This window comes from Arabidopsis thaliana, chromosome 4 (assembly GCF_000001735.4).
Source record: "Arabidopsis thaliana chromosome 4, partial sequence".
Taxonomy (NCBI): Eukaryota; Viridiplantae; Streptophyta; class Magnoliopsida; order Brassicales; family Brassicaceae; genus Arabidopsis; species Arabidopsis thaliana.
Genome location: NC_003075.7, coordinates 12124713 through 12152199, shown reverse-complemented (window position 1 = coordinate 12152199; position 27487 = coordinate 12124713). Strand labels below are relative to the sequence as shown.

The window sequence follows — 27487 nt, the reverse complement described above, 5'->3', positions numbered from 1 at the left end:
TGGGTTCAACGGTTAACACATATGGTTAGGAATGATGATGAAATTCAACGTTTTCCACTAGCCCAAAACCATTGACTTTTGTCGCGGGTCCGTTTCACGCCGTATATGTCGAACATGGAGGGTTGAAGGACCACTGTTATCAGTTTGACGAATTCAGTATTTAGATATTTTCAGAGAAACTCGATTTCTTTTTTAGTAAGCTATAAAAAACGCGTAAACAAAAGACAAAGAATTAGCGATTAAAAAAAAACTAGGGATAATCTTTTAAAGAATTAACGCTTAATTATATCTAAATCATTAACTGAATAGTTCATTATTCACGTCTTATTAGCGAATGGAGATAGTGCGCTAGGTTATAATAGGAGCTAAGGTAACTTAGAGCTCACGAAAGAGTAAGGACTCATCAGGAACTGGTGGCTGACTGGTGCTTTTTAAGGGGTTTGTTACGTGGCAATTGCGACGTCTTTTGAATGCGTTTTGGTTTTAAAGGTAAGAAATTGGTTAGGAAAAAGCTACGTAATTTGGCCGTGGATGAGTGTTAAATGTTAATGGTACCTCGACCCCAGCCTCCTGACCTAGTACATATCTACATTATTATTTGAAAGGATTTAAACATAATAATACTGTATGAACAGAAAAAAATGAAATAAGACTTTTGATTTTCATCTTTTGTTTTGTGACATTTAGAAAGTTTCTGAGAAACAACAATTGCTGTTTAAATTGCTAAGGAACGAACAGATGTTTAAACACTAAAACAAAGCTATAATCTCTAAGGCAAAAAATGAAGCAGAGGAGTTTATTATCAATCCTCTGTTTTATCCTTCTAGCCTCTGGTGTTGCTTCTGTTTCAGCACAAACATGCATAGAGAACCGTAAATATTTCACACCCAACGGTACATACGATTCAAATCGTCGTCTTATCCTCTCTTCTCTTCCTAACAATACCGCGTCTCGAGATGGTTTCTACTACGGTTCCATTGGAGAAGAGCAAGATCGAGTCTACGCATTAGGGATGTGCATCCCGAAATCAACTCCAAGTGATTGTTCTAACTGTATCAAGGGCGCGGCAGGCTGGTTGATACAGGATTGTGTCAACCAGACAGACGCGTACTATTGGGCACTTGATCCAACGCTGTGCCTTGTCCGCTACTCCAACATTTCTTTCTCAGGATCTGCAGCTTTTTGGGAGATTGAGCCGCAGTATTTGGTGTTGAACACTGCAACTATCGCCTCAAATCTAACAGAGTTCAAGACAATATGGGAAGACTTAACATCTCGTACGATTACTGCAGCCTCCGCAGCAAGAAGCACACCATCGTCCAGTGATAACCATTACAGAGTTGATTTTGCGAACTTGACAAAATTCCAGAATATCTACGCATTGATGCAATGCACGCCAGATATTTCTTCTGACGAATGTAACAACTGTCTCCAACGAGGCGTACTTGAGTACCAGTCATGCTGTGGAAATAATACTGGAGGCTATGTTATGCGGCCAATCTGCTTTTTCCGGTGGCAGCTTTTTACATTCTCTAAGGCTTTTCATAACATTACCTTGGCTACTACTCCTCCTCTTTCTCCTCCTCCACTGCAACGTCCTGTGGTTGCGTCACAACCACCTTCTGCAGACAACCGGGACAAGAAGAGAGACAATAGTAAGTCCTTGCAAACTTATGACTTAAAGTTACAGTCACAAGACTCTGTCCAAAGACTTATAAGGTTTTTTTTTTCATTCTACAGGTAGCGGAAAAATCTCAATGAAAACTATTCTAGCAATTGTTGTGGTTGGTATAGTCATCCTCATCATCATCTCGGGAATTCTTGCTCGCCGGTTTGCTCGGAAGGAAAAACCATATCAAGAAGTTGAACTTAATCAAAGTGAGTGTTGTTCATTTGTTTTATTTGGCCTCTAAGCTTTTACCAAATATATTGTCTATGGAACTAATTAGATCATTTATTAACATTGTAGCTGGTATTACATCTGTACGCTCCCTGCAATACAAATTTAAGACGATCGAAACTGCAACAAATAATTTTTCAGAGAGACTTGGTCATGGTGGATCTGGACATGTTTTCAAGGTATCATTTCTTTAGCTACTTGTTTCATTACTTCTCTTGAAAAAACTTAAAACTACAGAGTCAAAGTAAGCTAACCATACTGTCTCATCTTTAGGGAAGGTTGCCTGACGGAAAGGAAATTGCAGTGAAGAGATTGTCAGAAAAAACAGAACAAAGTAAGAAAGAGTTCAAGAACGAGGTTGTTCTTGTCGCGAAACTTCAGCATAGAAATCTTGTTAGACTTCTCGGTTTTTCTGTCAAAGGAGAAGAAAAGATCATAGTCTACGAGTATTTGCCCAACAGAAGTCTCGACTACATCCTCTTTGGTAAGAAAAGATACAAATAATAGGGTTATATTCTCTGAAACACTACTTCTTGATCTCATATCCTAATTTGTGCAGACCCTACAAAGCAAGGAGAGTTAGACTGGAAAAAGCGGTACAAGATCATTGGAGGAACTGCTAGAGGGATTCTATATCTTCATCAAGATTCACAACCCACAATCATACATCGTGACCTCAAAGCGGGTAATATCCTCTTGGACGCTCATATGAACCCGAAAGTTGCAGATTTTGGGACGGCAAGGATCTTTGGGATGGACCAAAGTGTAGCTATTACAGCGAATGCAGCCGGAACTCCGTAAAATTCTCTTATATATTACTCATGATGGTTATGAACTTTAATTGCAAGAATATTTTCTTGACCAAAGTAGAATTAATCTTGTAGCGGTTACATGGCCCCAGAATATATGGAACTAGGCGAATTCTCGATGAAATCTGACGTGTATAGCTATGGGGTCTTAGTTCTTGAGATTATATGCGGCAAGAGGAACACGAGCTTCTCATCTCCGGTTCAGAATTTTGTCACATATGTGAGTACTATAATCGTATCTCACTGTTGTTGTAACTGTAAGATTTGGATTAGATCATTGAATTTTGTTTCAGGTCTGGAGGTTATGGAAAAGCGGGACACCATTAAACCTCGTTGACGCAACAATTGCAGAGAATTATAAGAGTGAAGAAGTGATAAGATGTATCCACATTGCGCTCCTATGTGTTCAAGAAGAACCTACAGATCGTCCTGACTTTTCGATAATCATGTCGATGCTCACTAGCAATTCCCTCATCTTACCTGTTCCTAAACCACCTCCATCCTTCATTCCAGGTAGACCAAACCAATCTACGACGAGGCCCAGTTCCCAAAATATCAATGATGGAAGGTGGTCCTTGTTGAAAATGATGTTCCATTGAGACATTGGAACTTGTTTGAAGTAAACTATGTTTTTGGTATTTCAGTTTAAACTGTTATGAATTATTCATAAAGTTATGTATGTGTAAATTGTGAGATACTCATCAAAGTAGTTATGTACACTTAGAATTTTCTATTCCCTACATTTTTATACGAGCTCTTTGTTATAAAATCCGTTTAGATGGTTTCTCAAACATTGCCTTCAATCACTTTGATGCTTATACCAGCTCTCTTCCACTACACTGTGGTCTGTGGACTGATATTAAAAGTTTACTTGGTATGGAAGTAAGCTATTTAGTTGACGGTTCCTTCTCTGTTTTGAATCAACCTCTGCCCATCCTCTGTTTTTTCTCGACTCTGTTTTAGGATGAGGCTTGGGACTAATAATATACACTTGTAGATATTTATCCCACATAATTCTCTAGAGGACTTGAAGACGCTATATACAAGATTCTAGATACTGGATTCTAGATACTGGATCGATTTAATTAGTAATTGGTCAAATAATGATACCTGACCCATAATAAAAAAAAAACTTGTCAAAAATCAACTTCATATTTCAGTACACTTGGAGCTCGTATGCATATTAACTCGGCTTCATTGAATTAATTCTCATTTCATACTCCATTGTTTTCAGTTTTGTTTTTCATTATGTTTACATTCATCAAACAAGGACAGGTCATCCAATAAGAGAGACTTGGTCACAAAAATTCCAAAACGAGATATTACAAGTGTGAAGAAGCTAACAAGTAACAAGTCCTCTTCACATTTGTCTTCTAGTCCATTTTTGTAAATATACCCTTATTTCCACGAAAACATGCCAAGAAGAAAAATGTCTCCTAATGTATGATCAGTCATTCTCAAACCTCTGTTCGTGGAAATTAATACCCAAAAATTTCCATTAATAGGTATTTCAATAGCTTCATGCTGTTCTAAAAACAAACACAAAACCAATAAAAATGCCTTTACTATTCCTCTGGTTTTTCCTCACGAGCACTAGTCTTGTCTCTGCACTTCAAACTCTTCCATGCATAAACACAACCTACTTTATACCTAATTCGACTTACGACACAAACCGTCGCGTTATTCTCTCATTGCTTCCTTCTAATGTCACATCACACTTTGGCTTCTTCAACGGTTCAATAGGTCAAGCTCCTAACAGAGTATATGCCGTAGGCATGTGTCTTCCAGGTACTGAAGAAGAGAGTTGCATAGGTTGTCTCTTGTCTGCTTCCAATACATTATTAGAAACCTGCCTCACCGAAGAAAATGCTCTTATCTGGATCGCAAACAGAACTATTTGTATGATCCGATACTCCGATACTTCCTTTGTTGGTTCGTTCGAGTTAGAGCCGCATCGTGAATTCCTCAGTATTCATGGTTACAAAACGAATGAAACAGAATTCAATACAGTATGGAGTAGATTAACTCAACGTATGGTACAAGAAGCTTCCTCAAGCACAGATGCAACATGGTCTGGTGCTAAGTACTATACAGCTGATGTAGCCGCCTTGCCTGATTCGCAGACTCTCTATGCAATGATGCAATGCACTCCTGATTTGTCTCCGGCTGAGTGTAATCTCTGTTTAACAGAAAGCGTTGTTAACTATCAGAGTTGTTGCCTTGGACGTCAAGGCGGCTCTATCGTTAGGCTAAGTTGCGCTTTCCGGGCAGAGTTATATCCATTTGGTGGAGCTTTTACTGTTATGACAGCAAGACCTTTGTCACAACCTCCACCGTCATTAATCAAGAAAGGTGAATTCTTTGCAAAATTTATGAGTAATTCACAAGAACCTGTCAAAATGATTCAAAACTTATATGTTGTGGTTTTGATTTTCTACTTTTTAGATAGCGGAAAGTTTTCAACGGAAACTATTGCTGCAATTGTTGTTCCCATTATAGTGGTCGCTATCATCTTCTTGGTACTTCTTGTTCTTTCTCGCCTATTTGCCCGGAGGAGAAAATCTTATCAAGAAATTGATCTTGACCAGTGTGAGTGTTGTTAAAAAAAAAATTCTTTGCTTTTAGTATATATATAGTCTATTGAACTAAGAATATTGATTAGACTAGCAGATGATTCAAAGTTCTTAGTAATATAAGAGTGTATCCTTTGATTTTGCAGCTGGTATTACGACTCTACACTTCCAACAACTCGATTTTAAGACAATTGAAGTTGCAACTGAAAATTTTGCAAAGACTAACAAGCTAGGTCAAGGTGGATTTGGAGAAGTTTACAAGGTATAGATATAGTCTTTAGTTCTCTAGCTACCTGGTTCATTACAGAGTTAGGGTAAATTGATCATATCATCATCCGTTTTTAGGGCACGTTAGTTAATGGAACAGAAGTTGCAGTGAAGAGGCTATCGAAAACATCCGAACAAGGTGCACAAGAGTTCAAGAACGAGGTTGTTCTTGTCGCCAAACTTCAGCATAGGAATCTTGTTAAGCTTCTTGGGTACTGTCTGGAACCAGAGGAGAAAATACTTGTTTACGAGTTTGTCCCCAACAAGAGCCTAGACTACTTCCTTTTTGGTATGTGGCATTACCATATACATATTAACCTGAGATTCTGAGTAGACATATATGATTGTAATCTCTAAGTGGCTCATGACTACTTGTGTACGTGCAGATCCTACAAAGCAAGGGCAGTTAGACTGGACAAAACGATACAACATTATCGGAGGAATCACTCGAGGAATTCTATATCTTCATCAAGATTCACGACTAACAATCATACACCGTGATCTCAAAGCCAGCAACATTCTTCTAGATGCCGATATGATCCCGAAAATCGCTGATTTTGGAATGGCGAGGATATCTGGAATAGACCAAAGTGTAGCTAACACAAAAAGGATAGCTGGAACTTTGTAAAATACTAACCTTATGAACAGAAGTTTTCAAGAATATTTTCTTGGACATTCTAATTTAATCTTTCTTGTGTGTTTTATCTTGTAGCGGTTACATGCCTCCAGAATACGTGATCCATGGCCAGTTCTCGATGAAATCTGATGTCTATAGCTTCGGTGTTTTGATTCTTGAGATTATATGTGGCAAGAAGAATAGAAGCTTTTACCAAGCAGATACTAAAGCTGAAAATTTGGTCACCTATGTGAGTACCAAAGAAGAAACTTAGTGCATGATCCAATCTAACTTTGTTTGTTAGTTATTGATTAATGATTACATTGTTGTACAGGTTTGGAGGTTGTGGACAAACGGATCACCATTAGAGCTCGTGGATCTAACCATATCAGAGAATTGTCAAACAGAAGAAGTTATAAGATGCATCCACATCGCACTCCTATGTGTTCAAGAAGATCCTAAAGATCGTCCCAACTTGTCAACAATCATGATGATGCTCACTAACAGTTCCCTCATTTTATCTGTTCCTCAACCACCTGGATTCTTTGTTCCGCAAAACAAAGAACGTGATAGCTTTTTGTCGAGCCAATTTACAATGGGATGTACTTCTCAGACTAAAAATGATGTAACCATTACAAATCTAGATCCTCGTTGAAGTTGCTGTTCCAATTGACAAATTGGAATTGTTACTGAAAACAACGCAGATTCCACATGTGAGGTATTATTTCACTTGAAAATGAAATGTGATGATCCATAGTTATGTAAGATTTGTGAGTCACTCAAAGTTATTTTTCATACAAACTCTTTATCATTTCTACATTGTAACATTGGTTTGTTGTATTGAAGATTTCTGATACGAATGGCTTCAAAATTTTATAAACATACCAATTCATGTATAGTAGTAACGCAAATGTTGTTATGCATGTAAAAAAGCTCTGTAAATTAGACGGATTCGGTTTGGCTTTACCGGTAGACGAATTTCTACGAATATTTACCCAAACCGGTTTATTTACTAAACCTATACCATATGAACCGGAAACCAAACGCTATTACCGACTTTTCTTCTTCACTCTCTTCGTCGGAATCAGCCTTTGCGCATTCTTCTGAGCTCGGATTTAGGGTTTAGCATTCTGGTTCTAATGGCGTTTAATGATATTGATTATCGGATTTGTTTGTGCTCTTTTGTTAGATTTTGATGTGTTTAATGGCATAATCACGATTTAGCTAAGGGCTCCGGGCCAACTGCGTTTTCCGGTGGGAAATGTAATCCGTCTCCGATGCTTATTTGGGGTAAGAGAGCAAACATGGGATAATACTGCATCAATTTGATAGACCTCTATCACTAATCTGTTGTGTCCTTATTTATAAGCTTTGGTAAATATGTGTGTTCATGATTTGATGATTAAATTATGTACAGCCAGCTTTGGAGGTCGAGCCAGTCTGCAAACAGGCCCACTTCCCAAACTATCAATGATGTAACCATTACAGATCTGGAACCTCGTTGAAGATAATTGAAACAGTCAGAAGCCATGTTTAGGTGTTTTATCTGTTTGTAGACTGGCTCGAAGTTATAAACAAACTCTATCAATGTCTACACTGTAATATCAGCCCTTTGTTATGAAATATTTTGCATTCTATTTGGACTCAATTGTTGCTGTTGTTACTCACACTAGTGGTTCGTTGCTACTCTGTTTCAGCCAATTACGACATGTTCTTCTGGTTTCGGCGTGATTCATATGTACGCATTCTTACATGACTCAACCCAAGAGACACTGATTAGGCTATAAATTGAGACGAACAGAACACAACGAAAAAAGGTATGCTAATCTTCTGTTTTTTTCTTTTAGGCTTTTACAATGCTTTGATTGCCAAATGTATATGTATAGTCTGGGAATGTGCTGAGCAGCCTATGACAAAAGCCGGTTTATTTGTGAAATTAATGACACTGACACTTTAGCCCAATACTTTTCTTGTTCCTCTCCATCTGCCTCTGCGTCACTGGGTTTGATTCTATGAATACTTTATCCTTTATGTCATTATCTGAGTCAACATTCCAATCAATATTCAACAACCCCCTTATTATATAATGTGAACAAAGAAAATATTATTGACTTTTAGCTTTTGACATTGACTTTGACTTTTGACACTCGTTTTCGTGACCATATTTGTAGGTTTCAGGACCACTGTCATCAATTTGACGAATTCAATATTTGAAAATTTTGGAGAGAAGCTTCGATTTTGCTTGTTTAAACTGGTAAGAAACGTACAGATGCGTCAAACACTAAACACAAAGATCTAGCTTTTGCTTTAATCTTCAAGAAACAATGAAGCAGAGGAGTTTGTTTTCAGTCCTCTGTTTTTTCTTCATAAGTTTTGGTGTTGCTTCAGTTTCAGCACAAACATGCACGACGGACAAGGGGACTTTCAGACCCAACGGTACTTACGACGTAAATCGCCGTCTCATCCTCTCTTCTCTTCCTTCAAATGTCACGGACCAAGACGGCTTATACTACAACGGTTCCATAGGACAACAACCGAACCGTGTCTACGCAATAGGGATGTGCATCCCAGGATCAACTTCAGAAGACTGTTCTGATTGTATCAAGAAAGAGTCTGAATTTTTTTTAAAGAATTGTCCTAACCAAACAGAGGCGTATTCATGGCCAGGTGAGCCAACGCTTTGCTATGTGCGCTACTCCAACACTTCTTTCTCAGGATCTGCTGATCTGAACCCGCGAAATTGGCTCACCAACACTGGAGACCTAGACTCAAATCTAACAGAGTTTACGAAAATATGGGAAGGATTAATGGGTCGTATGATTTCTGCAGCTTCCACAGCAAAAAGCACACCTTCTTCAAGTGATAACCATTACTCAGCTGATTCAGCAGTCTTGACACCTCTCCTGAATATATATGCATTGATGCAATGCACGCCGGATCTTTCCTCCGGTGATTGTGAAAACTGTCTGCGACAAAGCGCAATTGACTATCAGTCGTGCTGTAGCCAGAAGCGAGGAGGTGTTGTTATGCGGCCAAGCTGCTTTTTGCGGTGGGATTTGTATACATATTCTAACGCTTTTGATAATCTTACGGTGGCTTCTCCTCCTCCAGAACCTCCTGTGACTGTGCCACAACCTGCAGGTGATCAGGACAACCCGACCAACAATGGTTAGTCTTCCACCTGAGAAAACTATCATTGTAACAAAAAAACTTAAATATATGACATTGTTTTTCTATGTGTTGTGAGAAGATAGCAAAGGAATCTCAGCTGGAGTTGTTGTGGCGATCACCGTTCCCACTGTTATTGCCATCTTGATACTGCTGGTTTTAGGATTTGTTCTTTTCCGGAGAAGAAAATCCTACCAAAGAACTAAGACTGAATGTTAGTTTCTTTGTGTTTTACCTCTTTATTGTTTCCTTTCGTTATCAGCATGTATACTCCCGTAGCCAAGACGGGAAACACGAAACTAATACACCCATTCTTTGCAGCTGAAAGTGATATTTCAACTACAGATTCATTGGTATACGATTTTAAGACAATTGAAGCCGCAACTAACAAGTTTTCAACAAGTAATAAGCTTGGTGAAGGTGGATTCGGTGCGGTTTACAAGGTAACAAGGTCTCTGTTTTCCATTTTTTCTAAGTTCATATTGGTTTATGGAAATAACCAACAATGTTTGTTTCATTCATTGTACGTAGGGTAAGCTTTCTAACGGAACTGATGTAGCTGTGAAGCGACTGTCGAAAAAGTCAGGACAAGGCACAAGGGAGTTCAGGAACGAGGCTGTTCTTGTGACAAAACTTCAACATAGGAATCTGGTTAGACTTCTTGGATTCTGTTTGGAAAGAGAGGAACAGATTCTGATCTATGAATTTGTCCACAACAAAAGCCTTGACTACTTTCTTTTCGGTATGGTTCCTGTCAATAATTTTTCTTATTCAAAGGATCCTGCTTCAGCTTTATACTGATTGATTGTCGATATGTGCAGACCCGGAAAAGCAAAGTCAGCTAGACTGGACCCGGCGATACAAGATCATTGGAGGAATTGCTCGAGGGATTCTATATCTTCATCAAGATTCACGGCTCAAAATCATACATCGTGACCTCAAAGCCAGCAACATTCTCTTAGATGCAGACATGAACCCAAAAATTGCAGATTTTGGATTGGCAACTATTTTTGGAGTGGAGCAAACTCAAGGAAACACGAACAGAATTGCTGGAACCTAGTAAGTTCTGCTCGTAGTAGCTGAACACTAAACCATTTTCTATTGCATATTAACCCGTGTTGTATGTTTTTCAGCGCTTACATGTCTCCCGAGTATGCGATGCATGGTCAATACTCCATGAAATCTGACATTTATAGCTTTGGAGTCTTAGTTCTTGAGATTATAAGCGGCAAGAAAAACAGCGGCGTCTACCAGATGGATGAAACTAGTACTGCAGGAAACTTGGTCACTTATGTGAGCATAAAGTCCTCAACTTTCAACAATTTAACATTTTAAAACATATGACCAAGGTACTTAATTGTTCATTGTATTAGGCTTCGAGGCTTTGGAGAAACAAGTCACCATTAGAGCTGGTGGATCCAACTTTTGGAAGGAATTATCAGAGTAATGAAGTCACTAGGTGCATCCATATCGCGCTGTTATGTGTTCAAGAAAATCCAGAAGACCGTCCAATGTTATCAACAATCATCTTAATGCTGACTAGTAACACAATTACTCTACCAGTGCCTCGCCTACCGGGATTTTTCCCACGAAGCAGGCAACTGAAACTGGTATCTGAAGGATCAGAGTCTGATCAGTATACAAGCAAGTCTTCCTCATTTAGTTCGTAAAAATTGATGTGGTTCCTCATCATAGCTTAAAAGTTGTAACAGAAAAATGGTCAGATGACATTTATATTATTTGTCCACGGACATAAGAAACATAGCAGGTTTATCTGTAATTGTATGTTGTACAGTGTCCACTGTAAAATGCTTATGAACAGTTCACAGTTCTTTAAGAATCGTTTCTCGATTACTGGTTTTACTCTCTTCATGCTGAATCAAATTACCTGCTAGATCGTTGTGTAAGCTTAATTTGGAGGGAAAAGTCACTGTTACGTCTTCATGGAGAAACGTGTAAATGGTATATATCTTATACTTGCTTGTGGTTACAATTACAATACAAACATTCTATAACAAAAGAAGTTTTTAACTTATTTTCAACACCAATAGATTCAGGAATCAGGTATGAAGGGAAAAACTCATCATCATCGAGGATGTATATCTGTGATGGATGCATCGTCAACAGACCCTAGAAGAGATTTGCTCGTTGTATCTGTATCAAGCGGGTCTTTTCCAATTCTACTCTGAAAGAAAAGACCGGGTTGCCGTGGCACGGGTAAAGTCACAGTGTTACTAGTGAGCATCAGAACAATGGTTGACAACGTCGGACGCTCAGCAGGATCTTCTTGAACACATAAAAGACCGATATGGACACATCGAACAACTTCATTCCTTTGGCAATTTTCTACAATAGCTGGATCCACGAGTTCTAATGGTCGCCCGTTACTCCAAAGCCCCCAAGCCTAGAATATTATTCAATCAATCAACACTTGCAACTATGTTCAGGTAAATATGGAACTTGATAGGTTTAAAACTTACATATGAGACCAAGTCATGTGCACCATCTGTTTGGTAGAAGCTGCTATTCTTCTTGCCACTTATAATCTCAAGAACTAACACTCCGAAGCTATAGACATCAGATTTCATTGAGTACTGACCATGCATTGCATACTCGGGAGACATGTAACCACTGTAACCCACAACAAAAACTATGTTAACCAAAGGATGTTCAGAAAACTTCAACTTATAAACCCACAACAAAAACTATGTTAACAAAAGAATGTTCAGAAAACTTCAACTTATGAGAAGTTATGAGGAAGACTTACTAGGTACCAACTATTCTGCTTGTGTTCTCTTCGGTTTGGTCCAATCCAAAGATCCTAGCCATTCCAAAATCTGCAATTTTAGGATTCATATCCGCGTCCAAGAGAATGTTACTGGCTTTGAGGTCACGGTGTATGATTGTGAGTCGTGAGTCTTGATGAAGATACAGAATCCCTCGAGCAACTCCACCGATAATCTTGTATCGTCGAGTCCAATCCAGCTGGCCTTTCTTTGCAGGGTCTGTCCACATCCATAAATCACAATGAGATCTCTAAACATTCGTAACCCCAAGTATCAAGAATCATTGAAACAAAGCATTAAATGCAACTAACCAAAGAGGAAGTAATCAAGACTTTTGTTGGGCACATACTCGTAGACCAGTACTCTTTCTTCTCCGTCTAGACAAAACCCAAGAAGTCTAACCAGATTTCTATGTTGTAGCTTTGCAACAAGAACAACCTCGTTCTTGAACTCTACTTCACCTTGTCCTGATGACTTTGATAGTCGCTTCACCGCAACTTCAGTCCCATCCGATAAAGTACCCTGTTGTTTTCATCAGCATCATCCCATTATCCAAAAGTGTTGGCTTAAAATTTCAAGAAAAAAAAAACACAGCTCAAGGGAACTATAATTTACCTTGTAAACCTCACCAAATCCACCTTGACCAATCTTATTACTCTCTACAAAATCATCTGTTGCAGTTTGAATTGTTCTATAATCAAGCTGTAGTGAGTCTGCTGTTGTGATATCATCTCCTGTTACACAATGAAAGTCTTTGAAGCAGGAAAAACAAGCTGAGCATTGACATTAAAGATCGTTTATCACTTGAAATCTTTACCAGCAAATGCAGATGGTGTGTAATAACTCTTCCTTGCCCTTCTTGTAAGGAAACAATAACCAGCTATAAAAAGCAGAACAGCCACTATAATAGGCACAACAATGGCTATCACTAACACCTTTGAATTCCCATCTTTTCCTGCATTTCAAAGATTATTTGCTTAAAAATCAGATAGAAGAAAACTCTCTATATTGGTTTTGCCAATTTCAAGAAATCAGGGCAAAAAAAAAAAACAGAGGAAAAAAACAGAGCTCTGACCAGATCGCGGAGGAGCTGAAACTGGAGGAGTAGAAATTGACGGTGGTGGTGGTGGTGGTGGAACGGCGGATTCGGTGTAAAACGCGTAGATCTCGTATCTTGAAGTACAGCTCGGATTAATAATTCTTGCACCAATTCTGTCAGTAGGTATTTGATTGATGACCAGTTGGAGACAACGCGAACAGTCTTGTCTCGTGAGATCAGGTGTGCACTGAACCAGTCCATAGAAACTCTGCAACGCAGTAAAATTGTTTTTTCTCGTACCGAATTTTTTGGAACTGTTCAAGGCTACGGTGGCGGCTTGGTTCAGAGTAGGCAAAACCAAATCACTTAACAGGTCTAGTTGGTTAGATGTCACATTCCGGGTGTTAACCAAGATAACTCCACCGGTGGTTATTAGTGTCGAGAGAATATTCTGGTTAGAGTATCTAAGTACACACTCATCGTAATAAAGTGTGGCTTCTTTCTGGTTAGGACACCGAGTTAAGGTGTCGTTGACGGCAAAGGAGACGCATCTACGGCAAACTTCCGTTGAGACATCTCCACGGCAGTTGAAAAGTCCGGTGACTCTGTCTGGAGCTTGGCCGACGGTGGCGTTTTGGAATCCGGTGGAGTAGGAAGCGTTGCGGGAAGAAAGAGAAGCCAAAAGGGTCTTGAGATTGTTGTTGTAAGTGCTGTTACTTGTGTAATTTGCCGTATTTTGACAGGTGTGGTATACGTAAGTGGGATCTTGAGCAGAAACTCTGAAACTCGTGAGAAAGGAGAAGAGGAAAAGGAAGAAGAAAGAGGAGTAATAAGACATAATTGGGCTTTCTTGATCTGTGTTTCTTCTCATCAAGCTTTGAGTGATATATGAAACAAATTTGATTGTTTGTTCTCTCTCAGTGACTACCGTAGATAACGTTTTGTGCTGACGAAAAGTCAAGGTCAAGGTCAACGCGTCTCGTATTAAATTGTCGGGTCTTGTCCAACTTCTTGTGTTTAGCTACTAATCCATTACTTATTTTTTTAATATATGAAATATAGAAAAAAATTACGGAAAATATAAAATCATTTTAAAATGAAGAAAATTATCAAAACTGTCAAAATTTAAAACATAATAACTCTAAATTCAAGCTTTGAACTCTAAAGTCTTTTTTTTTTTTGATCAAAAAAAAGGTAGTTGGGATTTTCAAGAGAAAATAAATGTAGCAGTTGGCATGATTTCAAAGATCTTAATTACTAGTAATAGAATTTAGATATACATGAGAGAAACTAGCTAGCAGTAGAATTTGTTTCGTACTTTTCCTTGAACAGAATTGTTGAAATTAGGAATCTTTGTTGACTATTCTTCAAAGAATCATTCTGGGGCTGAAAAAATTGTCGCCACTGATGCGAAGAAATTATTGGTTGATAATAGGTTTTTGTTTTAAGCACGATAATTTATTAATTTGTATATCGTATATGCTAGTATGGTTATTGTGATGTAGTGATACTAAAATAGTATTACCAAATCATCTGCCTATCGTTATCTGATATTGTTAGTTACTAATTATTCTATTACTTTTTATAGTCTTACTCGCGAGAAGTTAAATAACTTGATATTCCACATGACGTCGTTCCATATAATGGTTCCATCATAAGTCCTTTCGTGTTTTCACCCGGATATGAATCTACAGCATATAAGTTTTAATATTTAAAGTTAATATCGGAATATATAAACATGAATTTGCTATATGAATGTGAAATATTTTGACATCATCCGAATACAATGTGTTTTAAAACGAATTTTGCATCCATAAGCTCCATCTAGCTAGTTGCAAAGGTGAGAAATATTTCCTTTTTGGTTCTCAGCTTCTCATGACTATTCCAAAACGAGAAAAAAGGCAATCAAAATTTTTAAAGGCATTCACATATACATAAGGAAAGAGAAAATAAAACCGAGAAGTATTTTATGTTTGATGTATCTCCGATCCTAGTAAAGGCCCAAGATATTGATGCAAGGTATATGAGACCTAGCTCAGCCGTGATTTCTCCGTGAAGAAGACTCAGCTTTGTTAATAATTGAATGAGGCGGTGTATGATGCCAAAACCCTAGTTCGTTCTATTTGATTTTAATGATATTATTCAAAACCCTAGTTTTTAAAAAGTAACTAATTTTTTTTCGTTACTGCCAAGGAAAAACAATCGGCTTTTCATGCAACAAATCTCGTTAAAATTGGTTATGGGCCTGCATGTGAAAATGGAGCCAGAACCAGAAGAGGACTTGGTCAATGCATCGAGAACATTTGCGTAATATTCTTTTTTTTTTCTTTTTTAGTAGTTTTTAATCATCAGCGTAATCTAAGACTCCGACCAAGTCTTACACAAAACAAAAAGAAGAGAAGCTGAGAAATCTGACAAGGAATTAGAAAATGAAAAAGAAAGTTTTTTTCCATTAGTAATAACAGAGGAAAAACTTATGCTTCTGTTGGTTCTCCCTTGCATCTCGCTTTCCTTAGCTCATTTTTACTGTTACGGTGTTACGCACAACTAGAATAATCACTTGGAACACTCAGAATGTTGCAGCGGGCCAGTTCAACGATCAGACGAAGTAAACATCAAGATAGCAAGAGCAACCACTATCGACGACGAATTCAGTTTGTGAGGAAGAGCGTTGGTGTAGCTTGAGACACGTTTCAATCACGTGTAGCTAAAAATATCTAGATAATTGTAATAGAAAATAAATTAAATATTTTATGTATTAATTGGTTTAGTATGAGAAAAGCCAAAACATTGACCAAGTCTAAGATTAAGAAAGCTAGATGAGCAATTCACTATCAAAGACGAGAAGACTGAAGTAAAGACAAAATAAGAAGACTCATTAGCTGCTTCACAATCCTTATCTCTTTGATTGTAAGAAACTGAGTTACTTTATTTCGATGATACCAATTTTAAACGCAGAGAAAAAGCAACACGTCAATTTGTAAAGCAGAGCAAAACGAATTACAACTTGGCCAAAACTTCGACGTAAAAAGCAGCACATCAATTTGCTCTGCTTGGCGACGGTGGTGGTGGTGGAGATGGTGTTCCAATGGTAGTTTCGTTGTAGAACGAGTAAAGCTCGTACCTTGAATTACAACTTGGCCAAAACTGTCTTGCTCCAATTCTAGAAAGTGGCATTCTATTGATGGATCTTGTCAGACATCTCAAACAGTCTTGACTTGTAAGATCAGGAGTGCATTGAACAAGCCCGTACAAAGTCTGGAGTTCGGTCAATTCGGTCTTTATCGTAGAGAATTTTCTAGAACTGTTGGCTGCTTCCATGGCAGCTTGGTTCATATTAGATTGCACCAAAACTATAAACTGGTTTATTTGACTTTGATTAGGAGAAATAGTGTTGGTGTTACTCAAGATAAATTCTCCTTCGTTTGTAATGGCCGTCGATAGAATATTCTTGTCAGAGTATCTGAGTATACACTCCTCGTAATAGAACACAGCTTCTCTCTGACTTGGACACCTAGTTAACGCTTCGTCAACGGAGAAGGCAACGCAGTTACTGCAAACTTCCGGCGAGAGGTCTCCGCGGCAGAGGAAAAGTCCGGTGACCAGGTCGGGGGTTTGTCCCACCGTGACGTTCTGGAATCCGGTGGAGTAAGAGGCGTTGCGGGAAGCAAAAGAGGACAAAAGGGTTCTGAGATTGGTGGAGTAAGTGCTGAATCTTGAGTAAGTTGTCGTATTTGGACAATAATGATTTAAGTAAAAAGGATCTTGAGCGGAAGCTTTGAAGCTAGTGAGGAATGAGAAAAGGAAAAGGAAGATAAAAGAGATCAGAGAAGACATGGTGTTTTTTTCGACTTCGTTGATTTGAGTTTCACATCATGCAGCTTCCATTTATTAACGTGAATAGTTTGTGACGACCATAAGTCATCAATCAAAGTCAATGTAAACGATTTTTTTTTATGTCATTCCTTTTTATTAACAACAAAAGTCAAATTATTGGAAAAGGCCTTGTTGAAATAACCTATTTTGTTTTATGAATAAGATTACAAGCAACTGATATCTCGACAATAATTTAGTGAAACTAAACTTTTTGAGTAAGAAAATTAATTAGGGCTACAAACTGAATAAACTAGGGTTGTGAAATTATTGTTTTAACTTATAACTGTTCGTTTGTTACTTGTCTGGTAAGGAACTTTAACTGTGCTGTCTTTTTGACCCAAAGTCTCGGCGCCAAGCGGAATAATCATCAACCTCACTTCAATAATATTCAATTCCAACCCATATTTTTCTCGGAAATAGATTGATAGACGTCAAAACATAGAAAATTTATAAATCTATTTTCTCTGGTTGTCACTTCCACGTGTTTTAGTCTAACATTTGAATAACAATAAAAGTTGATGTTCATCATATAGGTGACTTTGACTTTCAAAAAATTGTATTAGTTAGTTAGTTTATAACAAAGTAAGAAAAGAAAAAACTTTGACGTGCTAGATGGTTTCACATTTCATTTATTTTACTACTTTTACAAATCATGTAAATCACCTTCCCACATTACTCTGTTTTCCCTCTGTTCCCAAATCAGAAGGTACAAGATCATTGGAGGTATTGCTAAAGCGATTATATATCTTCATCATTCACGACTCTCAATCAGACATTGTGACTTCAAAGCAGGTAATATCCTCATAGACGCTGAAATGAAATCCAAAGTTACAGATTTTGGATTGGCCAAATTTTTAGAATGGACCAAACTTTAATGCCAATTGCCAACATTCTAAGTGTTCTCTCCATTTCTCATTTCTCTCCATATCTAATTATTCTTTAATAAAAAATCAAAACAAAGTACACATATGGTTTTAACAAACCAAATCAAAACTAAACAATTTATTGGGTTGATCACACCTAGAAATATGAAAATATATGCTTAAACTTCATTACAACCGTGAAGGTAAACATCATATTTAGCGCGGATATAAATCAGTGATCAATTCATCGTCAATAGATGCTGGAGTAGACTTGGTCGTGGTAGACTGATCTGAATCAGTCGGGTCCTTTACGGGACTACTTTGAATGAAAAACCCTGGTTGCCGAGGCACTGGTAAGGTCACAGTATTACTAGTGAGCATCATGAAAACGGTTGATATTGTCGGACGCTTTGCAGGATCTTCTTGAACACATAAAAGACCGATATGGATGCATCGAACCACTTCGCTATTCTGGCAGTTATTTGCTATAAGTGGATCCACGAGGTCTAATGCTGTTCTGTTAGTCCAAAGCCTCCAAGTCTAGAATATCAATCAATAAATCAGTTCTAGCTACTAACGTTACGTGTTGTAATGTAAGAGAGGTATATATTGATTGCCTAAAAACTTACATGTGTGAGCAAGTCTTGTGCGCCGTCTGACTCGTCGAAGCTACTATTCTTCCTACCACTTATAATCTCAAGAACTAACACTCCGAAGCTATAGACATCAGATTTCATTGAGAATTGGCCATGCATCGCATACTCGGGAGCCATGTAACCGCTGGAATCCACAACAAAACTTTAGTATATATGTTGGCAAAATAAAATTTCCAACAAACTTTAACGTATGAGATGTTAGGTGGAACACTTACTAGGTACCAACTATTCGGCTTGTGTTATCCTGGGTTTGGTCCAATCCGAAGATCCTAGCCATTCCAAAATCTGCAATTTTCGGATTTATATCCGCATCTAGGAGAATGTTACTTGCTTTAAGGTCACGGTGTATGATTGTGAGCCGTGAATCTTGATGAAGATATAGAATCCCCCGAGCAATTCCTCCAATGATATTGTATCGCTGCATCCAGTCCAGCTGAGTTTGCTTTGTAGGGTCTGTGCAAATCCATGGATTACAGTTAAATCTTGAGATTAGCAACCCCAAGTTTCAAGATTAATGGTCAAAGAATCATTGAAATGCAACAGACCAAATAGTAAGCAATCAAGGCTTTTGTTAGGCATATACTCGTAGACCAAAATTCTTTCCTCTCCTTGTAATGAAAATCCAAGAAGCCTAACCAAATTTCTGTGTTGAAGCTTGGCAACTACAACAACCTCGGTCTTGAACTCCGCTTCGCCTTGTCTTGAATTTTTCGACAATCTCTTCACCGCAACTTCTTTCCCATTTGAAAATGTACCCTATCCGTTTAACTTTTTAATCAGCATCATCTCGTTATCCAATCAAAGAATCAATACGAAGTACTTAACCTAGGGTGTACTTGAAGATATTATAGTATACCTTGTAAACCTCACCAAAACCACCTCGACCAATCTTATTACTCTCTGCAAAATCATTTGTTGCAGTTTGGATTGTTCTATAGTCGAGCTGTAGTGAGTCTGCGGTTGCCATATCATCTCCTACTGCACAATAAACAGAACAAATGTCTTAGTAATCAGCTAAAGAGGCTGATGAATGACGACCACTAATATATCAAACCTAATTAAGATTGTTAGTAATCTTTACCCTCCGATGCAGATGCTGTGTCAAAAGTCTTCTTTGTTCTCTGTGCAAGGAAACAATAACCAACTAAAGCTATGAAAAGCAGAACAGCCAGCACAACAATGGCTACCACTAACACTGTTGAATTCCCACTTTTCCCTGCTTTTTAAAGATCATTGGCTTAAGATTAGACAATGCCAGAAAGTATAAAAATACCAAAATCAATCAAAACAACAAAACTTTCCCTATTGGTATCACTAATTTCAAGATATAGTAAACAGAGCAAAAAACAGAGGAAGAAGAAAGAAAGTGTTCACCAGGTATTGAAGGGGATGTCAACGGAGGCGTAGACCCCGGAAACAGTGGTGGTGGTGATGGTGTTCCAATGGCGGTTTCGTTGTAGAACGCGTAAAGCTCGTACCTTGAATTACAACTTGGCCAAAACTGTCTTGCTCCAATTCTAAAAAGTGGCATCATTCTATTGATGGAACTTGTCAGACAGCTAAAGCAATCTTGTCTTGCGAGATCAGGAGTGCATTGAACAAGCCCATACAAAGTCTGGAGTGAGGTCAATTCGGTCTTTATCGTAGAGAATTTTCTAGAACTGTTGGCTGCTTCATTGGCAGCTTGGTTCATATTAGATTGAACCAAATCTATAAACTGGTCTCTTTGATTTTGAATAGAAGAAATATTATTGGGGTTCCTCATGATAAGTTCTCCTTCGTATGTAACTGTCGATAGAAAATTCTTGTGAGAGTATCTGAGTATGCACTCTTCGTAATAGAACACAGCTTCTCTCTGATTTGGACACCGAGTTAACGATTCGTTAACGGAGAAGGCAACGCAGTTACTGCAAACTTCCGGGGATAGGTCTCCGCGACAAAGGAAAAGTCCGGTGACCCTGTCGGGGGTTTGTCCCGCCCTGATGTTTTGGAATCCGGTGGAGTAAGAGGCGTTGCGGGAAGCAAAAGAGGACAAAAGGGTTTTGAGATTGGTGGAGTAAGTGCTGTTACTTGAGTAAGTTGTCCTATTTGGACAATCATGATTTAGGTAAAAAGGATTTTGAGCAGAAGCTTTGAAGCTAGTGAGGAATGAGAAAAGGAAAAGGAAAATGAAACAGATCTATTAGTAAACAATCTCATTCTCATTAATCTGGTAAAAGATACAATTGTGGGTTTATATACATTTGACCAGGCCTAAACCAGAGCCTCTAAACCAGCTAAACCAAACCTATACAGACTCCAATTAAACCTATACAAAACCATAATATTTACATTGAAACTATATACATAATAGTCCCCCTCAAGATGGGAGAAAGATACTCTGTAAACCCATCTTGCTCATCATAAGCTTGAAAGGAGTAGGATAGAGTGGCTTGGTAAACGGATCTGCAAGTTGTAAATGAGAATTAACATGAATCAATTTGAACAAACCTGCAACCAACCTCTCACGAACGCTGTGGCAGTCACTTTCGATGTGTTTGGTGCGCTCGTGGAAAACTGCATTGGTGGCGATGTGAATTGCTGCAGTGTTGTCACAGAAGAGAAGTGTAGGCTTGGAGAGAGGAAGCTGGAGTTCCCTGAAGAATTGAGCTAACCACATCATCTCATCTGTAGCAAAAGAGAGAGCACGATACTCAGCTTCAGCAGAAGACTTGGAGACCACCTGCTGCTTCTTGGATTTCCAGGAAATGAGAGAAGTTCCCAAAAACATACAATAACCATTTGTAGAGCGTCTAGTGTCCTTGCATGACTGAAATGAAGCATCAGAGAAAACTTGAAGTTGCATTTCAGCTTGAGAAGAATAAAACAGACCTTGACCAACAGTGCCTTTAATGTAATGCAGAATCTTCATGACAGCCTGTTGATGTGCAAGGCGAGGAGCTTCAGAGAATTGACTGAGCTTGTTGACTGCAAAGCTGATGTCAAGACGAGTAATCTGAAGATACATGAGGCGACCAATGAGACGTCTGTAAGCTTTAGCATCCACAAAGTCACCACCTGAATGAGCAGAGAAAGTGACGCTGGGATCCATAGGAACACTAGACGGCTTACAACCCAAGAGACCTGTTTCATCCAAAAGATCCAATGCATACTTTCTTTGACAAATGTTAATGCCAGCAGCGGATCTAGCAATTTCTAAGCCAAGAAAGTATTTCAAAGGGCCAAGATCCCTGAGTTTAAAACAACTTTTCAGCTGGGACTTCAACTCATCAACAGCTGCATCATTGTTACTGCAAATGATGATGTCGTCAACATACACTAAGACACATAAGAAAAGTGTAGCAGTGATCTTCAAGAAGTAGGTATGGTCAGAATGGGACTGCACAAAACCAAAACCAATGAGTGTAACAGAAAACTTTAAAAACCATTGTCTGGAGGCTTGTTTAAGCCCATAAATGGACTTCTTGAGGTAACACACAGCATTGGGAGGGAGAGAGTCCCCCTGTCTAGCAGCATATCCAGGAGGAAGCTTCATATAGATCTCTTCATCCAAATCACCATTAAGGAACGCATTGGAAATGTCCAGTTGATGAAGAGTAAAATTATAGATGGCAGAGATCGCAAGAATGAGCTTGACAGATGTGAGTTTGCAGACTGGAGAGAAAGTCTCAATAAAATCGATACCTTCCTGCTGTGTGTAACCCTTGGCAACCAACCGTGCCTTATAACGTTCAATGGTGCCATCCGAGTTGTATTTTATCTTATACACCCATTTGCAACCAATAGGCTTCTTATTGGGAGGTAGAGTACAGATTTCCCAAGTGTGAGTAGTCTCCATTGCACCAATTTCATCATCCATAGCACCACACCACACAAGAAATTCTTTCGCTTCATTGTAGGTTGAGGGTTCTTTAGCTTTGGCAATACAAACCAAGAAAGAATGGTAAAGTGGAGAAACTTTTTCATAAGAGAGAAACTGGGAAATATCATGAATGGTTAAAGAAGCTACTGAATGACAGTAGTAATCTTGAAGATAAGCAGGCTTTCGTGTTCTCCTATGCGATGTGTGAACAGAAGGTTCAGGGACATCATTTTGAATATTAGCAGAAGGCATAATATCAATGGAAGATGAAGATGTGGAAGCATCTGCATCAGATACCATATTAGTAAACAATCTCATTCTCATTAATCTGGTAAAAGATACAATTGTGGGTTTATATACATTTGACCAGGCCTAAACCAAAGCCTCTAAACCAGCTAAACCAAACCTATACAGACTCCAATTAAACCTATACAAAACCATAATATTTACATTGAAACTATATACATAATAAGATCAGAGAAGACATGGTTTTGTTTTTTTCGAGTTCCTTGATTTGAGTTTCTCATCGTGGAGCTTCCATGATACTCTCTCTGACTAGTACTGAGTAACGTGAAGTATACGACGGTTTGTTACGACTAAGTCAGTAGTCAATGTAAGCGATTTTTTTTCTTTTAAATGTCGTAAATTGTGAGGAAAAGAGAGATTGGGACTGATCTAAGTAAAGTTCCTTGTTTCAAAAAATGACTTTAAAAATCTAATACACAGTTGTAAAGTTAAACAAGGAAGAGCCCTAAAAGAAAAATTCAAAGATAATCTTTACAAGTTAACCTGCCACTGAGCGTGTTGATTGGTTCTGATTCTGAATCAAACTAGGGTTGTGTAATTACTGTTTTTACTTAATAACTGTTCGTTTGTTACTTGTCTGTCAAGGAAGTTTAACTGTGCTGTCTTATTAACCCAAAGTCTCGGCGCCAAGCAGAATAATCATCAACCTATTAAATAATATTCAACTCCAATATTTTTATTTTATATCTTTCTCGGAAATAGATTGATAGGCGTCAAAACTTAGAAATTCAACTAGTTTACTTTACAACGAAAGAAAGAAAAAAACTTTGACGTGTTAGATGGTTCACATTTCATTTATTTCACCACTTTACAAATCATGCAAATCACCATCCCACTGTACTCTGTTTTCCCTCTGTTTTCAAAATCAAATGGCACAAAATCATTAGAGGTATTGCTAAAGCGATTCTTTTGTTGAAATGAACTCCAAAATAATGCACAAATTTTTAGAATGGACAAAACTCTAATGCCAACATTAAGTGTTCTCTCCCTCTCATTTAGGTAATGAATTTTTCAATCGGTGGTGATGCTGATAGCTGAGACTAAATTGATTATTCTTGAAAACAAATATCAAACCAAATCAAAACTAAAGGATCAACATGGTTCATCAAGTTTAGAAATATGTAAATATAGGCTTAATTAAACTTGATTTCAATCGTAAGGTTTAATAACACCATATTCAACGAGGATCTAAATCAGACATTGACTTATCGTCAATAGATACTGTAACAGACTTGTTGGTCGTTGATTGATCTGAATCAAGCCGGTTTGTTCCAGGTCTACTCCTAACAAAAAACCCTGGTTGCTGAGGCGCTGGTAAAGCCATTGTATTACTAGTGAGCATCACGGAAATGGTTGACATGGCTGGACGTTTTACAGGATCTTCTTGAACACATAAAAGACCGATATGGGTGCATCGAACCACTTCACTCTTCCGGCAACTATCTGCAATGAATGGATCCACGAGGTCTAACGCTGTTCCGTTTCTCCAAAGCCTCCAAGCCTAGAATCAATCAGTCAAACAGTTATTGCAACTATTGCTTATTGTAGGATGAGGAGAGGTACATATATATAACTCCTTTCCTTTAAACTTACATGTGTCACCAAGTCCTGTGCGTCATCTGTCTCGATAAAGCTGTTGTTCTTCCTACCGCTTATAATCTCAAGAACTAACACTCCGAAACTATAGACATCAGATTTCATTGAGAACTGGCCACGCATCGCATATTCAGGAGACATGTAACCGCTGGATATCCACATCAAAAACTTTAATATGTTATCAAAATAAAATGTTCAACATGTGAGAGAGTAGTCAAGTGGAAGACTTACTAGGTACCAACTATTCTGCTTGTGTTCTGCTGGGTTTGATCCATTCCAAAGATCCTTGCCATTCCAAAATCAGCAATTTTAGGATTCATATCAGCATCCAGGAGAATGTTACTCGCTTTAAGGTCACGGTGTATGATTGTGAGTCGTGAATCTTGATGAAGATATAGGATCCCTCTAGCAATCCCACCAATGATATGGTATCGCTGTGTCCAGTACAACTGACCTTTCTTTGCAGGATCTGTGAACATCCATGAATAGTAGTTAGCTCTAACCATGTTTCAGGACTGGTTAACGAATCAATGAAACAAATCATCAAATGCAACTAACCAAATAGGAAGTTATCAAGGCTTTTATTTTCTACATACTCGTAGACCAATATCCTTTCTTCTCGTTCTATAGAAAATCCGAGAATCCTAACAAGATTTTTGTGCCGAAGATTTGCAACAACTACAACCTCGTTCTTGAATTCTGTGTCACCTTGTTCTGATGTTTTCGACAGTCTCTTCACTGCAACTTCGGTTCCATTTGAAAATGTACCCTATCCATTTTTATCAATCTCATTATCCAAATGTGTTGTAGCAAAAAGAAAACAAAACAATCGATAAATTATGTAGAAGTATATAATATTATACCTTGTAAACGTCACCAAAACCTCCTCGACCAATTTTATTATTCTCTGAAAAATCATTTGTTGCAGCTTGAATTGCTCTATAATCAAGTTGCAGCGACTCTATGGTTGTTTTATCATCTTCTGTTGCAAAATAAATGTCTTAGTAATCAGAAAAAGAAAGACAAAATATATTAGTCAAAAACATTAATCAAACCAATTAAGGACTTGAATCTTTACCATCTAAAGCAGGTGTTGTGCCATAAGTCTTCTTTGCCCTCTTTGCAAAGAAACAATAACCAGCTATGAAAATCAGAACAGCGACTATGATAGGCACAACAACGGCTACCACGACCACATTTGAATTCCCACTTTTATCTGCGTTTAAACAGATCATCTGCTTTAGTAAGAAAATAGTAGACTTATAACAAAACAAAAATTGAAAACTCTGCGTTCCATATTGGTAATACTGCAAAGATCAAGTAAACAGGGCAAAGGTAGAAGAAACTGTTCACCAGATAGTGAAGGAGATGCCAACGGAGGCAGCGGCGGTGGTGGTGTACCAATGGCGGTTTCGTTGTAGAAATCGTAAAGCTCGTACCTTGAATTACAACTTGGCCAAAACTGTCTTGCTCCAATTCTAGAAAATGGCATTCTATTGATGGAACTTGTCAGACAGTTCATGCAGTTTTGTCTTGAAAGATCAGGAGTGCATTGAACAAGCCCGTAGAAAGTCTGGAGTGCGGTCAATTCGGTCTTTATCGTAGAGAATTTTCTAGGATTGTCGGCTGCTTCGATGGCAATTTGGTTCATATTAGATAACACCAAATTAGTAAACTGGTTTATTTGATTTTGAATAGGAGAAATATGATTGGGGTTCCTCAAGATAAATTCTCCTTCGTTTGTAATGGCCGTCGATAGAATATTCTTGTGAGAGTATCTGAGTATGCACTCCTCGTAATAGAACACAGCTTCTCTCTGATTCGGACACCTACTAAAGGTGTTGTTGACGGCAAAGGTGACGCAGTTACGGCAAACTTCCGGCGAGACGTCTCCCCGGCAAAGGAAAAGTCCGGTGACCCTGTCAAGGGCTTGTCCCACCGTGGCGTTTTGGAATCCGGTGGAGTAAGAGGCGTTGCGGGAAGAGAGAGAGGACAAAAGGGTTTTAAGATTGGTCAAGTAAGTGCTGTTACTTGAGTAAGTTGTTGCATTTGGACAATAATAGGCTAGGAAACGAGGATCTTGAGCAGAAGCTCTGAAGCTAGTGAGGAATGAGAAAAGGAAAAGGAATATGAAAGGGAAGAGAGAAGACATGGTTTTTTCTTTGAGTTCCTTGATTTGAGTTTCACATTATGCAGCTTCCATTTATAAACTGACAAATTATATTCTCTCTCTGACTAGTGCTGATTATTTGATTAACGTGAAATATACGGTGGTTTGTTACGACTTTAAAGTCAGTCGTCAATCAAACTCAATGTACTGTATACGATTAATCTTTTTTATGTCATTTTTATTAACAACAAAAGTAAAAGTTATTGGAAGAAGACGTTGAGTTTAGTGTTTGGAATCTTTGGATCATTGATCCAAAAAAACATTTGTTGAGCAAAACCCAAAAACTTAATCATTGTTTCTCCACCTCTTAAATAATATGGGAGTTTGGTTTCAACTTTCAAGAAATGAGAGATTTTTAAGATTGTAGAGAGTATTGTAGTTATAGAATAATTTTAATATTGTAAAGGATATCCACAGTTTTTTTTTTTTGTTTTATGAATAAAATTTTACAAACAATATATATTTTAATGAAACTTAAGCCTTTGAATAACACAATTTTTAATGGAGTTTAAAAATCATGAAAATTAATAAAACTTAAATTTTATGAAGAATATCAAAATCCATAAAACAATAACAAAATAATCTCAAAAGTTGTGAAGGATCCATCTAGATGTATGAAAATATTTTATATAAAAAAAATTGAAAAATAATTTATAGGAAAAAGTGCAGAAGGTATGAAAAGAGATGTGAGTGATATAAGTCTAGGCATATTTGTAAAGTTCCTTGTTTCCAAAAAAAAAGACTCTAAAAATCAAAGCCTATTTCTTTGTAGGCGAACCTTCCACTGAGCGCGTTGATTGGTGCTGATTCTAAATAAGGCTACAAACTGAATCAACTAGGGTTGCGAAATGACTGTTTTAACTTAATAACTGTTCCGTTTGTTACTTGTATGGTAAGGAAGTCTAACGGTGCTGTCTTATTGACCCAAAGTTTCGGCGCCAAGCAGAATAGTCATCAACTTATTAAATAATATTCAAACCCAATATTTTTTATTTTTCTC

At 37.9% G+C, this 27487-nt stretch overlaps 7 protein-coding genes and 1 non-coding gene across 20 annotated transcripts; 4 read left to right on the top strand and 4 right to left on the bottom strand.

Moving 5' to 3' along the window:
• The first annotated feature begins 561 nt into the window (after nucleotides 1-561).
• Nucleotides 562-3527, top strand: CRK13 (cysteine-rich RLK (RECEPTOR-like protein kinase) 13). Of its 5 annotated transcripts, none has more exons than NM_001341587.1 (7): nucleotides 562-1655; nucleotides 1741-1878; nucleotides 1970-2079; nucleotides 2174-2384; nucleotides 2460-2697; nucleotides 2802-2929; nucleotides 3003-3527. In NM_001341587.1, exons 1-6 carry the CDS (start codon nucleotides 782-784, stop codon nucleotides 2836-2838), a joined length of 1608 nt encoding a protein of 535 aa, NP_001329247.1. In that variant the 5' UTR covers nucleotides 562-781; the 3' UTR covers nucleotides 2839-2929; nucleotides 3003-3527. The 5 variants fall into 5 exon arrangements, with proteins under 5 accessions (NP_001329247.1, NP_001078435.1, NP_194052.2 ...); NM_001084966.2 differs by having other exon boundaries at nucleotides 2785-2929; NM_118450.4 differs by having other exon boundaries at nucleotides 2785-3527.
• Nucleotides 3528-4158: 631 nt separating this feature from the next.
• On the top strand, nucleotides 4159-7165 carry CRK12 (cysteine-rich RLK (RECEPTOR-like protein kinase) 12). Of its 2 annotated transcripts, NM_001341584.1 has the most exons (7): nucleotides 4159-5061; nucleotides 5155-5298; nucleotides 5429-5544; nucleotides 5628-5838; nucleotides 5936-6173; nucleotides 6262-6415; nucleotides 6500-7165. In NM_001341584.1, the coding sequence occupies exons 1-7, from the start codon at nucleotides 4266-4268 to the stop codon at nucleotides 6818-6820; spliced, it is 1980 nt and encodes a 659-aa protein (NP_001320040.1). In that variant the 5' UTR covers nucleotides 4159-4265; the 3' UTR covers nucleotides 6821-7165. The 2 variants fall into 2 exon arrangements, with proteins under 2 accessions (NP_001320040.1, NP_001328465.1); NM_001341585.1 differs by having other exon boundaries at nucleotides 4207-5061; nucleotides 5936-6415; nucleotides 6500-7027.
• Nucleotides 7166-7241: 76 nt separating this feature from the next.
• AT4G23205 lies at nucleotides 7242-7957 on the top strand. Its single transcript, NR_144114.1, has 3 exons — nucleotides 7242-7455; nucleotides 7583-7763; nucleotides 7863-7957. It is a non-coding gene; the product is annotated as an other RNA (non-coding RNA).
• A 384-nt stretch (nucleotides 7958-8341) lies between these two features.
• CRK11 (cysteine-rich RLK (RECEPTOR-like protein kinase) 11) lies at nucleotides 8342-11301 on the top strand (the record flags this gene model as incomplete). Of its 4 annotated transcripts, NM_001341582.1 has the most annotated exons (8): nucleotides 8342-8419; nucleotides 8554-9333; nucleotides 9416-9547; nucleotides 9655-9776; nucleotides 9865-10075; nucleotides 10155-10392; nucleotides 10467-10626; nucleotides 10707-11187. In NM_001341582.1, 7 exons carry the CDS (start codon nucleotides 8724-8726, stop codon nucleotides 11001-11003), a joined length of 1770 nt encoding a protein of 589 aa, NP_001329690.1. In that variant the 3' UTR covers nucleotides 11004-11187. The 4 variants fall into 4 exon arrangements, with proteins under 4 accessions (NP_001329690.1, NP_194050.2, NP_001329689.1 ...); NM_118448.4 differs by having other exon boundaries at nucleotides 8367-9333; nucleotides 10707-11301; NM_001341583.1 differs by lacking the exon at nucleotides 8342-8419 and having other exon boundaries at nucleotides 8724-9333.
• On the bottom strand, nucleotides 11270-14205 carry CRK10 (cysteine-rich RLK (RECEPTOR-like protein kinase) 10). Of its 3 annotated transcripts, NM_118447.3 has the most exons (7): nucleotides 13195-14205; nucleotides 12937-13074; nucleotides 12735-12853; nucleotides 12431-12641; nucleotides 12101-12338; nucleotides 11814-11964; nucleotides 11278-11737 (listed from the first exon to the last, which is right to left on the bottom strand). In NM_118447.3, exons 1-7 carry the CDS (start codon nucleotides 14027-14029, stop codon nucleotides 11420-11422), a joined length of 2010 nt encoding a protein of 669 aa, NP_567679.2. In that variant the 5' UTR covers nucleotides 14030-14205; the 3' UTR covers nucleotides 11278-11419. The 3 variants fall into 3 exon arrangements, with proteins under 3 accessions (NP_001328631.1, NP_567679.2, NP_001328630.1); NM_001341579.1 differs by having other exon boundaries at nucleotides 11270-11964; nucleotides 13195-14063; NM_001341580.1 differs by lacking the exons at nucleotides 11278-11737; nucleotides 11814-11964 and having other exon boundaries at nucleotides 11969-12338; nucleotides 13195-14063.
• A 1198-nt stretch (nucleotides 14206-15403) lies between these two features.
• Nucleotides 15404-17227, bottom strand: EP1 (receptor-like protein kinase-related family protein). Its single transcript, NM_118446.3, has one exon. The coding sequence runs from the start codon at nucleotides 16993-16995 to the stop codon at nucleotides 16198-16200; it is 798 nt and encodes a 265-aa protein (NP_194048.1). The 5' UTR covers nucleotides 16996-17227; the 3' UTR covers nucleotides 15404-16197.
• A 763-nt stretch (nucleotides 17228-17990) lies between these two features.
• On the bottom strand, nucleotides 17991-22715 carry CRK8 (cysteine-rich RECEPTOR-like kinase; the record flags this gene model as incomplete). Of its 3 annotated transcripts, NM_001341577.1 has the most annotated exons (9): nucleotides 17991-18437; nucleotides 18527-18677; nucleotides 18769-19309; nucleotides 19410-19531; nucleotides 19635-19769; nucleotides 19928-20732; nucleotides 20813-20840; nucleotides 20885-20998; nucleotides 21055-22715. In NM_001341577.1, the coding sequence occupies 7 exons, from the start codon at nucleotides 22713-22715 to the stop codon at nucleotides 19043-19045; spliced, it is 3132 nt and encodes a 1043-aa protein (NP_001328701.1). The 3 variants fall into 3 exon arrangements, with proteins under 3 accessions (NP_001328701.1, NP_001320039.1, NP_001328700.1); NM_001341576.1 differs by lacking the exons at nucleotides 20885-20998; nucleotides 21055-22715 and having other exon boundaries at nucleotides 18114-18437; nucleotides 18769-19006; nucleotides 19099-19309; nucleotides 20813-20875; NM_001341578.1 differs by lacking the exons at nucleotides 17991-18437; nucleotides 18527-18677 and having other exon boundaries at nucleotides 19019-19309.
• A 994-nt stretch (nucleotides 22716-23709) lies between these two features.
• On the bottom strand, nucleotides 23710-26536 carry CRK7 (cysteine-rich RLK (RECEPTOR-like protein kinase) 7). Its single transcript, NM_118444.3, has 7 exons — nucleotides 25671-26536; nucleotides 25396-25533; nucleotides 25181-25299; nucleotides 24876-25086; nucleotides 24549-24786; nucleotides 24315-24465; nucleotides 23710-24222 (listed from the first exon to the last, which is right to left on the bottom strand). The coding sequence occupies exons 1-7, from the start codon at nucleotides 26467-26469 to the stop codon at nucleotides 23899-23901; spliced, it is 1980 nt and encodes a 659-aa protein (NP_194046.2). The 5' UTR covers nucleotides 26470-26536; the 3' UTR covers nucleotides 23710-23898.
• Between the last annotated feature and the right edge of the window lie 951 nt (nucleotides 26537-27487).

Coding starts and splice junctions, on each gene's coding strand:
- CRK13 (NM_001084966.2), top strand. CDS start 782: ATGAAGCAGAGGAGTTTATTATCAATCCTCTGTTTTATCCTTCTAGCC. Junction 1,879..1,969: donor AGAAGTTGAACTTAATCAAA/GTGAGTGTTGTT, acceptor TTAACATTGTAG/CTGGTATTACATCTGTACGC. Junction 2,930..3,002: donor TTCAGAATTTTGTCACATAT/GTGAGTACTATA, acceptor ATTTTGTTTCAG/GTCTGGAGGTTATGGAAAAG.
- CRK12 (NM_001341584.1), top strand. CDS start 4,266: ATGCCTTTACTATTCCTCTGGTTTTTCCTCACGAGCACTAGTCTTGTC. Junction 5,299..5,428: donor AGAAATTGATCTTGACCAGT/GTGAGTGTTGTT, acceptor TTGATTTTGCAG/CTGGTATTACGACTCTACAC. Junction 5,545..5,627: donor GATTTGGAGAAGTTTACAAG/GTATAGATATAG, acceptor ATCCGTTTTTAG/GGCACGTTAGTTAATGGAAC.
- CRK10 (NM_118447.3), bottom strand. CDS start 14,029: ATGAGAAGAAACACAGATCAAGAAAGCCCAATTATGTCTTATTACTCC. Junction 12,854..12,936: donor CACACCATCTGCATTTGCTG/GTAAAGATTTCA, acceptor ATTGTGTAACAG/GAGATGATATCACAACAGCA. Junction 12,642..12,734: donor GATTTGGTGAGGTTTACAAG/GTAAATTATAGT, acceptor TGAAAACAACAG/GGTACTTTATCGGATGGGAC.
- EP1 (NM_118446.3), bottom strand. CDS start 16,995: ATGTCTTCTCTGATCTCTTTTATCTTCCTTTTCCTTTTCTCATTCCTC.
- CRK7 (NM_118444.3), bottom strand. CDS start 26,469: ATGTCTTCTCTCTTCCCTTTCATATTCCTTTTCCTTTTCTCATTCCTC. Junction 25,087..25,180: donor GTTTTGGTGACGTTTACAAG/GTATAATATTAT, acceptor AAAAATGGATAG/GGTACATTTTCAAATGGAAC. Junction 24,787..24,875: donor CCTTGATAACTTCCTATTTG/GTTAGTTGCATT, acceptor GGATGTTCACAG/ATCCTGCAAAGAAAGGTCAG.